General features: G+C 32.7%; 1 protein-coding gene across 2 annotated transcripts; it reads right to left on the reverse strand.

Moving 5' to 3' along the window:
- Window positions 1-6,413: 6,413 nt before the first annotated feature.
- On the reverse strand, window positions 6,414-9,391 carry LOC108754643 (protein artichoke-like). Of its 2 annotated transcripts, none has more exons than XM_018497104.1 (2): window positions 9,323-9,391; window positions 6,414-8,341 (listed from the first exon to the last, which is right to left on the reverse strand). In XM_018497104.1, exon 2 carries the CDS (start codon window positions 8,326-8,328, stop codon window positions 6,433-6,435), a length of 1,896 nt encoding a protein of 631 aa, XP_018352606.1. In that variant the 5' UTR covers window positions 8,329-8,341; window positions 9,323-9,391; the 3' UTR covers window positions 6,414-6,432. The 2 variants fall into 2 exon arrangements, with proteins under 2 accessions (XP_018352606.1, XP_018352607.1); XM_018497105.1 differs by having other exon boundaries at window positions 6,414-8,331; window positions 9,323-9,383.
- Window positions 9,392-13,219: the final 3,828 nt, after the last annotated feature.

Below are 13,219 nucleotides of genomic sequence, written 5' to 3' on the forward strand. Positions count from 1 at the left end.
GCGTATTTTTTTCTCTTTTCATTTATTAAAATTATTTTTTAATTTTTTTTATCTTTATTATAATTTTAAGGTGATTCTTAGTAAATCGAGTTACCATAGAAATGTCTAATTTTTTATATAATGAAGTTGAAGTACCGAAATTGACGTATGCAAGATTCTATGGTAACGATAAAATAAGAGAGAAAAAAATGTTAAAAATATAATCTTTCACGTATTACTAGTGACAAGCTTGCAGACGCTTCTTTGACTAACTACACACAAAGCTTATAGATTTTTCTCAAAAAACGAGATTAAAATAGTTTCAAAAATTACGATTTTAATGGTCAAAAAAGTAATAAGTCAACAGCTATTCTGAAAAGATATTTACGTGCATAAACTTGCATATTTAACTTCGAAAAGTAAACATAATTTTATTTTGTTTTTGTCCAATGAAGATGCAGCTCTTGATTTACTATTGTATAGTATTTCCATACTATTTCATCAAGATATATACATAGTTTTAATATTTTATTTAAATTATACAGATATATTGTAATTTTGAGCGAGCCCTGGTGAGGCAAACCTCAAATTTCCGACATTTTACTAAAGAACCACCTTAAGTATTTAATTATATTAAAAATCGTACTTGTCTGTTACGTTCTCGCAGAAGCAGCATTCTTCTACTAATCAATTTTTTCTATAACTCCCTGCTTCGTGTGAATTTTATCACTATAGATTTCACCATATATTTAGTCAATGCATAAGTTCTCCCATAAAATGTTACTTTTTATAAAAGTAATAGTTGCAAAGTTTTTTGACAAAATTCTTTAAGTGTAAGTATACTGACATTTTAAAAAATCTATCGTTATCCTAAATACGAAGTTTCGTGCAAAATACTCTAGTAATATTTCTGTAATAACAAAATTCAACACCAGTTAAGGTTACATGTTGTATACATCGTGTTATACGACTTACGGAATCACATTTCCTCGTATATTTACGTATCACGCAAGTGAAAAGTGGTTCTTATAAATAGCTATATCGGATTATGTGACCACATGTATGGAGTTGTACTCGCGAGATCATGCTATCTTCAATTTACACGTAGAACATGGAAGCGAAATTTATGTTCTCAAACTTTTCTGATCACATAAACTCGATATCTTTAATTACATTTTTTTTACTGCAATTTTGCTGAACATTAAAATGCACGATTGAAACACGTTATTCGCGCATAACAAAATGTTTAATTTAAAATTCGCCAGATGATTATCATGTGCGACAAAGAAATAGTATGGCTGACGTAGTTGGTAAAATACACAACGCGAACTTACTAGCGATCAGTATGAGATTTTTCTTGAGAAAATTATATAAGCATTACTCCTATTAAACTGGATAACATAAATATGAGACACTGCATTTGACATATATAATAGGTAAATAAGTCATAAGTGAACAATTCTTCGTTCAGATATGATTATTAAAAAGATATATGATTATCTTGAAAAGCAGGTCACGCATAGCGGTATAATTGGCTCATCACGAGTGGTAAATCGTCTGTTCGGCTATTAATTTTTGTGATTAGGTCGCTGGCTTCGGTTCAACTTGCCGGTGTCACGCACGAGATGGTTCTTCTCAGCCGGATAATTATCAAGTCAGCGAACTGATTCAGGTTGCCAATTAAAGATGGTACATACTCGACGCTGGAGAAACTTATACATATGTATGCAGGCGGTTACTTGAATCCACTTTTGACGAACGCCAACGAACATGCATATTTACATACATTTCCGATGGAAATTGAGTTTTACTAGCGTCTATATTACTTTCACGGTTCTTCGGACATGATTGCGAGATCTCTTGTCACGTAAAAATCATTCATCAGTGATTAAATTAAAATTGTGATTTCTTTCGATGACTTTGACATAAAGATTCATAACTTTTTTGCTACCATTTATTGAATTAATCATAACTTTAGTATTTTTTTATTTTTTATCTATCATTTTATTTGGGAAAATGATTAATTACAAAAAAATCTAATTTTAGTTAATAATACTTTTAATAATTATTTTTATATATTATCTTATTAATGTGTTGTTGCGCATCTAAATCTCTGCAAATAAAGAATAAATTTTTGAAAATTCAAGAAAAGAAATATAATTATCTATATTAATTGGAACAAATAATAGCAAAAATAATTATATAAATTTTTAATTAATGTTAATCTAAAAATACCAAAAAGCTAATGGCTATTTTTTGCTAAGTTATATATTAATTCGATTCTGTGTTTTAAAATTAGTAATATTGATATAGTCTATATGCAGTTTTAATAATCATGAACTCATTGTCAGCATGCTAACCTGAAATATGTAGGTAAATGAAAAGCATTAGAGCTTGCTGAGAAAAAAACTTAGTTCCGTTCTGTTAATCCCGTTCTTTCAAAGTGTACCGAATAAATGTTTCAATCCTTTAACGTATTCTGTTATCATACATTAATACGTCTTTTGCAAAAATTATAAATAGATTTAGAATACTATTTACAATAATAGGTATCATTGATGACATATATTAGTACATGCGAGTAAAAAGCAGTAATTTTTGTAACAATTAATATCATATTTAATATTTAAGACGTGTTTAATTTCTAAGACAAGTTTATTTTCATGCGACTACATTATATAATCAGCTGGTTATATTAAATGAAGGCAGAAGCAATCAAGCGGCTTAAAAATTCTCCAGTCTTATACCAGTTAAGATAAAATGCCTCTCTTTGCCGGCGGCTGTTAAAAATACGGAGCGATTCTTGAAAGTAATTACGCACAATTTCTTCGACCATAGCGACCACCGCTTTCTATATTCCGCGAGCATGCGGTTTATGGGTTTATGCAAAAAAGAACTATGAAAAGACGAATTTATGCAGATGCGTATGGGCATGAAGGTAACATTGACTGGTTATAAATGATAGTTATGAAACGTACATAAGAGCAATAAAAAAAAAATTAAGTATCGAAAGTCTTCTGAGATTGTCGTTTAAGTTTCTGGTCTTTCAATTTTGTAAGTATCAAGATAGATGCTTCATATATATCATATCGCGTCGTTTATCTAATTTATTTACGTAATAAAATCTGGATAAAATGCAGATGATAACAATGATACCATGTCACATGCACGTATTCATAAAATGCACGATCGTCCCTTTCACTCTATGATGATTAGAAAGCATTAATTACATACTAACTAATTATAGGCAGTTATACACAATACGATGATGCTTATGGTTATCATTATATCTGTGGCCTAATTCCTTTTTTTTACAAAATACGTTTATATTTATGTTGTTAATATATTATATACTATAATTAAATTGTTTAATCGATGTAAAGAATGAATATTTTATAAAGAAAAGAATTATACAGAATTATCTGCATATCTATATATATGTATAAACATCTCATACTTACGTCGGTTTTATGTTTCAAAATATCCTATTCTTTTTTATCTTGATAGTAAATGAGTTCAAGAAGACTCTCATAATTCTTAATACTGATATAAATACTACAGCATTATATATGTATGTGTGTGTGTGTATATATATTTATATATAAATATATGTAATCAGTAATTAGAGTTAAGAGAGTCTTTCTGAATTCATTTACTGTCAAGATAAAATAAATCAAGTGTTTAAAATAAAAAGTAACGTAGTACGTATGATGTAATATTAGATTACCAGTTTGTTATTTATTATATGTTTCTGCATTTGATCTAACATAAAATGATAGCAAAAAGATATCAATATGTTCAACAGACATACATATAATTGCTTTCTGGATGTTACATGCAGTGTCCATCAGCGGCTACGTAGGCCAACGAACCAGGATCTTTCTGCTGCGAGTCAAGGTACTTATGTCCTACTTAAAACATACCTTAACAAATTCGATGGCAGTCTCTTTTTTTTTTAGCCAATATAAGATCCACTGGCCAACATTCATTGAATTTTTACACCGCACTGCTAAACTTACGTGTATCTTAATATGTTTTCTGCGTTATCTTTTCATCTTAAAGTTTTATTTTAACAAAAATGCTTAATGATGACAACAAAACGATGTCATTACTAAAATTGACACAAGTAATACAGCTATAGACATTAATAATATATTAGAATTGTTATCTTTAATTTTTTATATTTAGGTATTTCTGAAGCATTTTCTTCTCGATAAATTATGGCATAAATATTTGTTCAATAAATATAATGAAAACCTACAAAATTTTTAATTATTTATACACGTAACATTTTTACTTTACATTAACAATACCTTTAACAATATAATAAAATTACTTGTATAATATTTTATATACGATCCAATTTAAAGTGCTCAATTCGTAAAATTTAGTATTCGATTGTAATCGAGGACGAAATTTAGTGAGCTGTGAAATTGAGGTTTCTCGGTATATATTCTGTCATTATGATATCACCAACGTGTACGCCGATCGATAATCTTAGAGTACCGTTGGCGAAACCGGAAATGCTGAGTATTCAGTGTCAATGCCACAAAATTGCCCGGGACCTTCGCTACGGAACGGAAAGCACTTGGTATGTGAGAATCAACGCTTCTTTGGCAGAACCTCAGTCGCCGTGAAATCGTAACTGGCGGTTCATTCGTGCAGGAAACCGGACGCAAGTGTATCTTTTTATATCTAACGATTTGGGCTTTTAAACCAAGATGGCTACGAAAGAAATCCGGAGGCTCATTAAGCTCGCGCCAATTAGTTGTGCGCGGTTATCATCGTAAATGTGCGATCGCAGTGAGAAATGCAACAAAGACGCGAGCCCTATCTGCTGGAGGATCTAACCCGAACCCCTCCGAGATCCAATTAAACAAATCGACTCGTCAGATCGTACCGCCGAGCACCACGAAGAAGAACTTGACTGCTTAAGGAAGGCAGGATCGCTGCGCTTTACGAGCGTGATCAAGGTTTATCCGCGAGTTAATTAAACCCAAGGAATATGTGTTACGTAATTACGTTCGCTGACTAGCTACTTCCGGTTTGCGGTGGAAACGCCGCCTATGTTTTGTCACACATAATTGTTACGATCGATGTGGCGTGAAACGAAATTATCTAGTTCCAATGAAATTATAGTAGAGCGTCGAGGCCCAAGCTCGTTGAAAATTATAGCTAACTTCAATTGGTTCAGTCTTAAAATAACAGAGACCATTATATGTGCAACGCATGTATATACCACAAGATGATCCCACTTAAACCAGTCTTTTAACCCGTACGTGATCAATTGTTTAAATTCATGTAAGATATCTTTTTAGTTTTTTATTTGCAAACCGATAATAATATTTATTCATTTATATATTATATATACATCTATATACATAAGACATCTTTTTTATTAACATCATAATATATGTAAATGGACAAAAAAACCATCTTCCGGTCCTCAATTTCTAATTACGAGGATGTTCGATTACTCAATTTCCTTATACAACGCTTCAGCCGCGATATACTGTTAATAGTTCAAAGTGGAAAAAAGAAATAAAAAAATTTTCTAACGTACCGACCTTCAAACGGGTCTCAAGAGCCCGATGGACTTGGAAGTTGAAAGGTTTCATGTGAAAGTCAAGGCCAGCCAGTTGCATATTTCATCTCGTATGGACGGATTATTATTATTATTACTATACAGTTTTACACATGAATTTATAGGCATGTTTGGTGAAAGCGAATTGTCAGTCACTTTTACGAAAATTGTTCTATCTGTTTGCCTTTCTTGAGTAAATATTAACACAATTATAAACGGTCGAGCAATCGCATAAAGAACGTGCTCTCGATTAATACATATTAAGAGAAATGACATATAATTGTTTGTAATGATTACATAAATTATGCTTGATTGATAATTTGCAATTTCACTTTATCATGATTTCGTTTTCTTGAAAGACTTCGTGCAGAAAAATAATTACATATTAGGAAAAATACGGATGAAAGCAACCAAAAGTAATATTTTTTAAAGATATCATGTATAATACTTTTCAAACATCAACAACTGTTTTGCTCAAAAGTTATATGCATTAAAATATTTATATCACGATAATATAAATTTTTGCTTGTTCGGTAAATTGTGCAAAAATGTCTTTTAGAATTAATTTAGCGAATTCATGCATATTTTGATACGTTTAAATATAAGTAGTACTAAAAATTCTGTATTCTCAATATGTGCAATTTTATGACATTGATTTTCTTATATTTCTAGGTAAAATAAAAAAATGCTCTTTTATAAAATCTGTATGAATATATATTTCATATGATAGTTTATTTATAATATAATTTAATGGAATTAAATTTTTCAAATGTTCGTAAATTAAAGACCAATAATTTTTATGTTATTTTTCAAGACTATTTAATAGAAAAAATATATGTGTAAATTACTTGAATTAAAAAAAGAGAATTTTAAACATCATCGAAAACGCCGCCTTGTATCTCCTTCAAATTGTTCTCGAAGACGTACAAACTGGTGCCAAAGACCGTATTGAGACCATGAAGAGCGCCGTTTTCCAGCCTCTGAAAAGAATTCTTGGATATATCTAAAACGTAAAGACTTCCTAGATTTTTGCAAGCTCCTTTGTGAATCTCGGATATTTTATTTTCCGAAAGCCAGAGACGTCTCAACAAGTTCAAGCCTTCGTAGCTATCACCCTCTATAGTGGTTAAAGTGTTGTTGTTCAAATACAGATCCCTCAGAGTTGGCAGGTTAAAGGCACCACGCGTTATGTTAGAAATTCTATTTCCGATCAAGGATAAGGTAGATGTCGGAGTTCGAACGAAATTGCCTTCCTCGAGAATATCGATCTCATTATAATCGAGATACAGGGAGTCCACGGATTGCGCTAGATCGGTAAACGTGATCTTGGAGATCTTGTTATTGGCGAGGTTCAACTGCCTCAGATCAGTCAACTCAGCAAAAGTACCCTTCTGGAGATCACGTATAGAGTTGTGGCGAAGATCAAGTCTCTGCAGCTTTGTTAAGCCTTTGAAAGCGTTCGGTTCAATCGTCTTTATATCATTCCTCGCCAATGATAACGTTAACAAGAATTTCAAACCTTGAAAAACATCGTTCTGCAATGCTTCGATTTTGTTGTCGTCGAGACATAAGTAATTCAAACGGTAGAACTTGGAGAACACGCCGTCGGGAATAGAAATTATGTGATTTCCGTTCGCAAGAAAGGCGGTGAGGGCATCCGGCAGACTGGAGACAAAATTCAAACTCTTCAGTTGATTACCAGAGAGATACAATTCAAATAGATCCGTCTTGGCAAACGCACCTTCCTCGATCTCCTCGATCAAATTGTTCCTCAAGTTGAGTATATTCAAGTGATCGTTCTCGATCACCTGACTCCAGATCCTGCGTATTTTATTCCCTTGGAAGTTTACATACGTCAGACTTGACGGCAGATTATTCAGCGTCTCCTTCGTGATCTCGGTGATTTCATTGTTCGACAGATCCAACGAGGCGATCCGCAGAGAGTGTAATCGATACCAATCTTCCTGGAAACCTTTGATACCCAGCTCAGCGAGATTCACTTTCATCGAGGTATCAATTGGCACCTCGGCACATCCGTCAACAAGTTCTTCGTCCTTCAGAAGAATTGCCAATGATGTTACGATACCATCAGACTTGCAAATTTTCAGTCGAGTATTTCCGACAACAGAGCTTTCAACGAGCTTTCGTTCCTGTGATTCGTCCGTAGCTACCTTATTTTTGTCGATTTTCTCCTCCTTTACGGGATTTTCCTGATTTTGCATTGCTGCCAGTCGCTTTATCTCCTCGGTGTCTTTAAGGAAAGAATTAGCGAATACACCTGTACTGATGCTCCAAAGAATATTTCCGTCAGTGAGAATTTTCACGGATTTGGTGAGGCCAAACAGGTGGCCCCTTCCAAAATGTCTGATAGGATTGCGAGATATATCCAACAACTGTAGATTCTCCAACCCGACAAAAAGATTTCGGACATTCGATATTTGATTATCCGACAACGATAAGCTCTTCAATTTTGTCAGATTAGAGAAGACGAAATCCGGCAGAGAAGTCAACGAATTGTTGGTAAGTATGAGAGACTCCACATCAAGCACATTATCAAAGGCATTTTTCTCCAGCGCGTGAAGATCCGGAAGGCTTGATAAATTCAATACCGTATGATTAAAATTTCCAACTAATTGAACATCTTTCAGGATATTGTTTTCGATGTTCACGATCAAATTCTTTGACGTTTCATTGATTTTTCCAACTTCTACAGGTATACTTGCCGCTAGAGGTAGCAAACATATGATGAGGGACAGCATCGTCATTTCCTAAAAATAACTAACGATTTTCTTTTTTTACAAACCGAAAATCTTCACATTTCTATATGTATACATCAGATATCAGATATCTATACTGTCAATAACTCAATAATAATTGATTGAATGTATTATACAGCTATTAAAATAATGTATACGTATGTTGTTAATATTAATAACTTAATAGAGTATATTGTGTACAAATAAATGATAATTTAAGTCTCATCTGTACAATTTTGTTTACTTCAAAATTTTTTTTATTTCTTTCAAAACATATAAAAGCTATACGGTAATTAAAAAGTACATAATCGTTAAATTAGCTTTTATTTTATCTTTACCAGTTAATTACAATAATATGTGAGAAACTTCAAGACATTGATTACAACTTTACATTGATAGCCAAGAAAATTGTATAGTAGATGCATCAAATCCCACGCTTTGAGACTATTTTGCGACACTCCTTATGACAGTTCTCGCGTATATAATCGTAATTACAATGATCATGATAAACGATGGCTTAGATTATTCTCCGAATCTTATGTCGGATATTATAGAAACCGGTTGCTTGACTCAAACTCAGGATGCACAAATTACATAATTTGTGATATTTTCCGATAATTTTTGAAAGCATTTTTATGGTATTAATGAACAATTCTTTCGACAATACTGATAATTTCGCGAAAATGTAACAAATTCAAGAAGATGTAAGATTCAAGTTACAAGGTACAATGAATTAAAGCGAGAACTATCTTTTTCAAGGTCAATTTTAACACAAAATCATATTTAAAAAGTCCACATGTATACATAAGCATGGAATTATATTTAAAATCTCTAGTTTAAGTACAAAATTACGTTCCAAAATGATCTCTATATGAAATGTATATTCCTTCTTGCTTTTTAAATAGTCGTCGTTGTTCTTTTTGTGGTTAATGCATCATGGAAACTTCAGTTAACGTGAATTACGTCGTTACAGAACATTCACGTAAGAACATGTTCCACTTACCGATCAATCGGCTAAACCACAGAAAGCCACGGAAGTTGTTGAAGAATCCTTCTGGCTTCGAACGCAGACAGACAAAGACTGCCTGTGTTTCTATTCCTGGCGGACACGCGTGCTGGCAAGATTCCTCAAGACGAGGTAATCACGAAAACAGGTCTTGCAAGCCATAGTCGAATCTCATGCGTGTATACAGATTCTTAGATGCGTATATAAAAGAGATCGCCTACGTTCTCGTGTCGTAGGCGATCTTGTGTCGAAAAAAAAAAAGAAGATAAATCCTTGCCTGAACTGCTCATGGCGATTTGTTTTTTAAGTTCGTCAACACTCGTGAGTTCTATGAGCGTAATTTACGTTGTTAAAAATTGAAGAAGTGGCGCAAGCCGCGTAACTCTCCTCGAATTAAAAAATCATTTCGTCACGCGTTAATCAGACATTCTCGAAAAAAATTAGAATTCGGTTTTTACTAATAGCTCGATCGCTGCTTAACGCGCGTTACGTCGAGCATATTCTCTTTTTTTTTTTTAACCATCTGTCGCCTTATTAAGACATCTTGAAATATTTTTTGCTTAAAAATCATGAACTAAATTTTTAGGAGTAAAATTTCATTCCCAATGAGTGATAGTTGTGCTAGTCTTACAGGAGTGATATTTTCACTTTCAGAGAGTGAAGAATTTTCTATTTATGTGGAGAGTAAATAATTTCACTCTCCGAAGGAAGAGACTGAAATTTTATTGTGATAAATATTATATTAGTGAAGTTTAGCCTCCCTACGTCTAATCGAAAAATTATTAGACTCATTCAATGTATTATATTTTTTGCACAAAACGAACGAATATGGCAGAAAAATACATTGCTCTGTCTCGCAAAGCGAGATATTAATCATTAAAATTAACTTTTTAGGTTAGATTAAAAAATTCATTCCTAAAGGAGTGAAGTGAAGTTCACTCCTTGTCGGACTGGCGCAACTATCACTTTCCTTGGAGTGAAATTTTACTCTAAAAAATTTAGAGTGAAGAGTACTGCGTTAGGTCATTCGAGTTAACTCAATTATGATACCTAAAAAACGTTGATTCTTTTTTTGAGTCAGAGTATTTCTGATAAACAATTTAATATGGAAATAAAGTCGAATTGAGCACTAATTAAATTTGCCACGCTATAATTTGGCTGTTTTATATTATGACTCTTTTTATTTTAATTTTACATCAAAAAGGAGTTGATGATTATATTTAATACGTCATGAATATATTATGTGTGTAAAATTGCAGCAAATAATTTAAATAACAATAATAATGATATCAAGTTCGGCGAATATTTCAGCATTAGGATATGATAAAGTACCGGTATACGATCTTTATCGAAGATTCGATGAAGCACGACCGATCGCCAGACCGTAACTGACAAAGGAGTCGACAAATTGTTTTATATCTAATCTATTAAAAAAATCTATAAAAAATATATAATAGTTCGATAATTAACAATATATTAGCAAATCATGAATCCAATTGAAATATAATTTTAGTCAATGATTCAAATTCTTGAAATTCGATTTTGCGTTTTCCTTTATATTTTCTTCTTTTTAACAACGATATATTAATGACTTAATAAGTATACAGGATTTAAAGTCACAAGACCGTAAAGGATTGTAAAATATTGAAATGTGCTGTTGCATGCGCATTCAAGACGCGTGACTAATATTTCCAATGCAAGTATATTAGATAATACACAATATTTATTTAACTCTATATACTCGTACACGCATATAGAGCATTTTCCTATACATGTATACACGCGTATACGACATTCCTCTTAAGATGAATCAAGTTCCCGTGCAGAAATTACCACATATCACGTGAGAGATTTAGTTTCCAGAGGATGTATTCTTGAAAATACATATGAAGAGCAAATTTTCAAAATGCATTTTGTCCAAAATATGATTTTTTGAGTTTGAGACGGCGTAGTGTTTAATAATGAAAGACACGTACTATAAGCTACTTTGGAATGTTGAAAAAGCATTTTTTCAGCTTCAATTTATATACTGGAAAAATCTAAACATTTCATGTGTGTTATATCCTTTAACTTAGAAACAAACGAAATGCATTTGTTTAACATTAGAAAATTATTTAGCAATTTTGTTTTACATCTTATTGATTGGCAAATATCGATATTTTCTGTGGTAAGGCGCGTGGTTTCCTTATGGCTTTCTTTCTCGTTTTTCGAAAATTATAAATTTTGGACAAAACGCATTTTGAAAGTCTGCTCTTCATATATCATACACGACTCGATGACGCTTGATAAAGGAGACTTCTGTGTCATTCAATGGACCTAATACCACTTAACTGGCTACCACCCGATCCGGTATTTCACGCGGACACACATCAACAAGTCGACTTTATGACCGGTTTGATGTTTCACATGTCGCGATTTCCCACAAAACCTTGCAAGATAAATGTTTACCCGCTTAGCCGAACGCAGAGCTCCGCGCCGCTAATTTCTAATGTTCGTGATCAGAGACGAGAGGGTCCTTTGCCTCTCGCGAAGCAACTAGACGCCCGGGGGTCGACGTACTTCCGGAAACCAGCTTACACCTTCCGCTGTGAGAACCACTGGATTTGCCGGATCATGATTATTACGTGGGCATAAGAGCGCGGCCATTCGTACCGGCGTTCGTACTTCTCTCACGGTTCCATTCACAAAAAACCAGTCAGCCGATATACGGCTCACGTGCGTTTAGTTAATTAAGTTTGTTACATACGTGCGTACGCATCGAGAGTGTCGAAGGTTGAGGCGATATCTCGCATACGTTAATCCGCGAGTGTAACCGCGTACTCTCTGAGTGATCACGCATTACACTTCTTTCCTGTGTGTCATTACTCCGAACTGCCTTCTCCACAATAAAACTCGTTTCCGCAAGATTCGAATATACAGCCTTGAACTCGTCTTCGCAGAATAAAAGCGCGCTATTGTCATTTCAGTTCCAAAAAAAAAGGTAATAATTAGCGTTTGACATATAAATAAATAATAAATTTTGCGATAGATTTTTGAAAAAAAGACATATATTTAAAATAATTATGGTGTAAGATGTGATAAAATATTTATGGTGAAATATGATAAAATAACAAACGAAGTTTTATTTTATTACAATGTTTTCGACATTTCTTTTAATTTATGATTTCAGCTTATGTTACGTGTTTTTCGGTAATATTTGCCATACACTCACGTAACATCTGGCAAGATTTGCTACATCATTTATAAATATTATTCTGCTTATATATTCTATCAAGCCTGATAGAGACAGAGCTTATATATTATAACGGATATAAGAGCTTATCTATTATAACGGATATAATTTTTCAACGCCAGTTTCAAGCACTGATTATCTAGCGCATTATCACATTGGGATATTATTTCTAATTTATTCTTATAAGAAAAAAGCATAGCTTTTAATTTTCGGAATTAATATTTCACGGATCACAAAACATAAAGGTGTCAGCGTATCCTCGCGCAAATTGCATCGCTAATTAACTATATGTAAATTTATGTTAAACCTTCGAGCTGAATAAATTAAGTAAAATGTAAAAATTCCCTATAATTTTCTTTATTAATATTAACAGAATAATATGGTACATGGTAAGGAAGAAGGATACAAGGATTTTTTCCCGTCTTGGAATAATAATTACTTCGATACAATTGTGTCAAATAATTAGCAACCTTATTAATCTCGACCGTGCCTCGATAAGATACATAGGTGTTAGGCAGAATCTGATTAAATAATTGATACGACTTATTTAAAATAAAAAATAAATTCTAACAACTTATTTAAAATATTAAATTAGAAATAGGTCAGAGAAAAAGTTGTTTAAAATAATAAATAACTAAACAATTTTTTTCAATTTTTTATTT

Source organism: Trachymyrmex septentrionalis, unplaced genomic scaffold, assembly GCF_001594115.1.
Source record: "Trachymyrmex septentrionalis isolate Tsep2-gDNA-1 unplaced genomic scaffold, Tsep1.0 scaffold80, whole genome shotgun sequence".
Taxonomy (NCBI): domain Eukaryota; kingdom Metazoa; phylum Arthropoda; class Insecta; order Hymenoptera; family Formicidae; genus Trachymyrmex; species Trachymyrmex septentrionalis.

Excerpts from the sequence above, each read along its gene's own strand:
- LOC108754643 (XM_018497104.1), bottom strand. The coding sequence starts at position 8,328 with ATGACGATGCTGTCCCTCATCATATGTTTGCTACCTCTAGCGGCAAGT.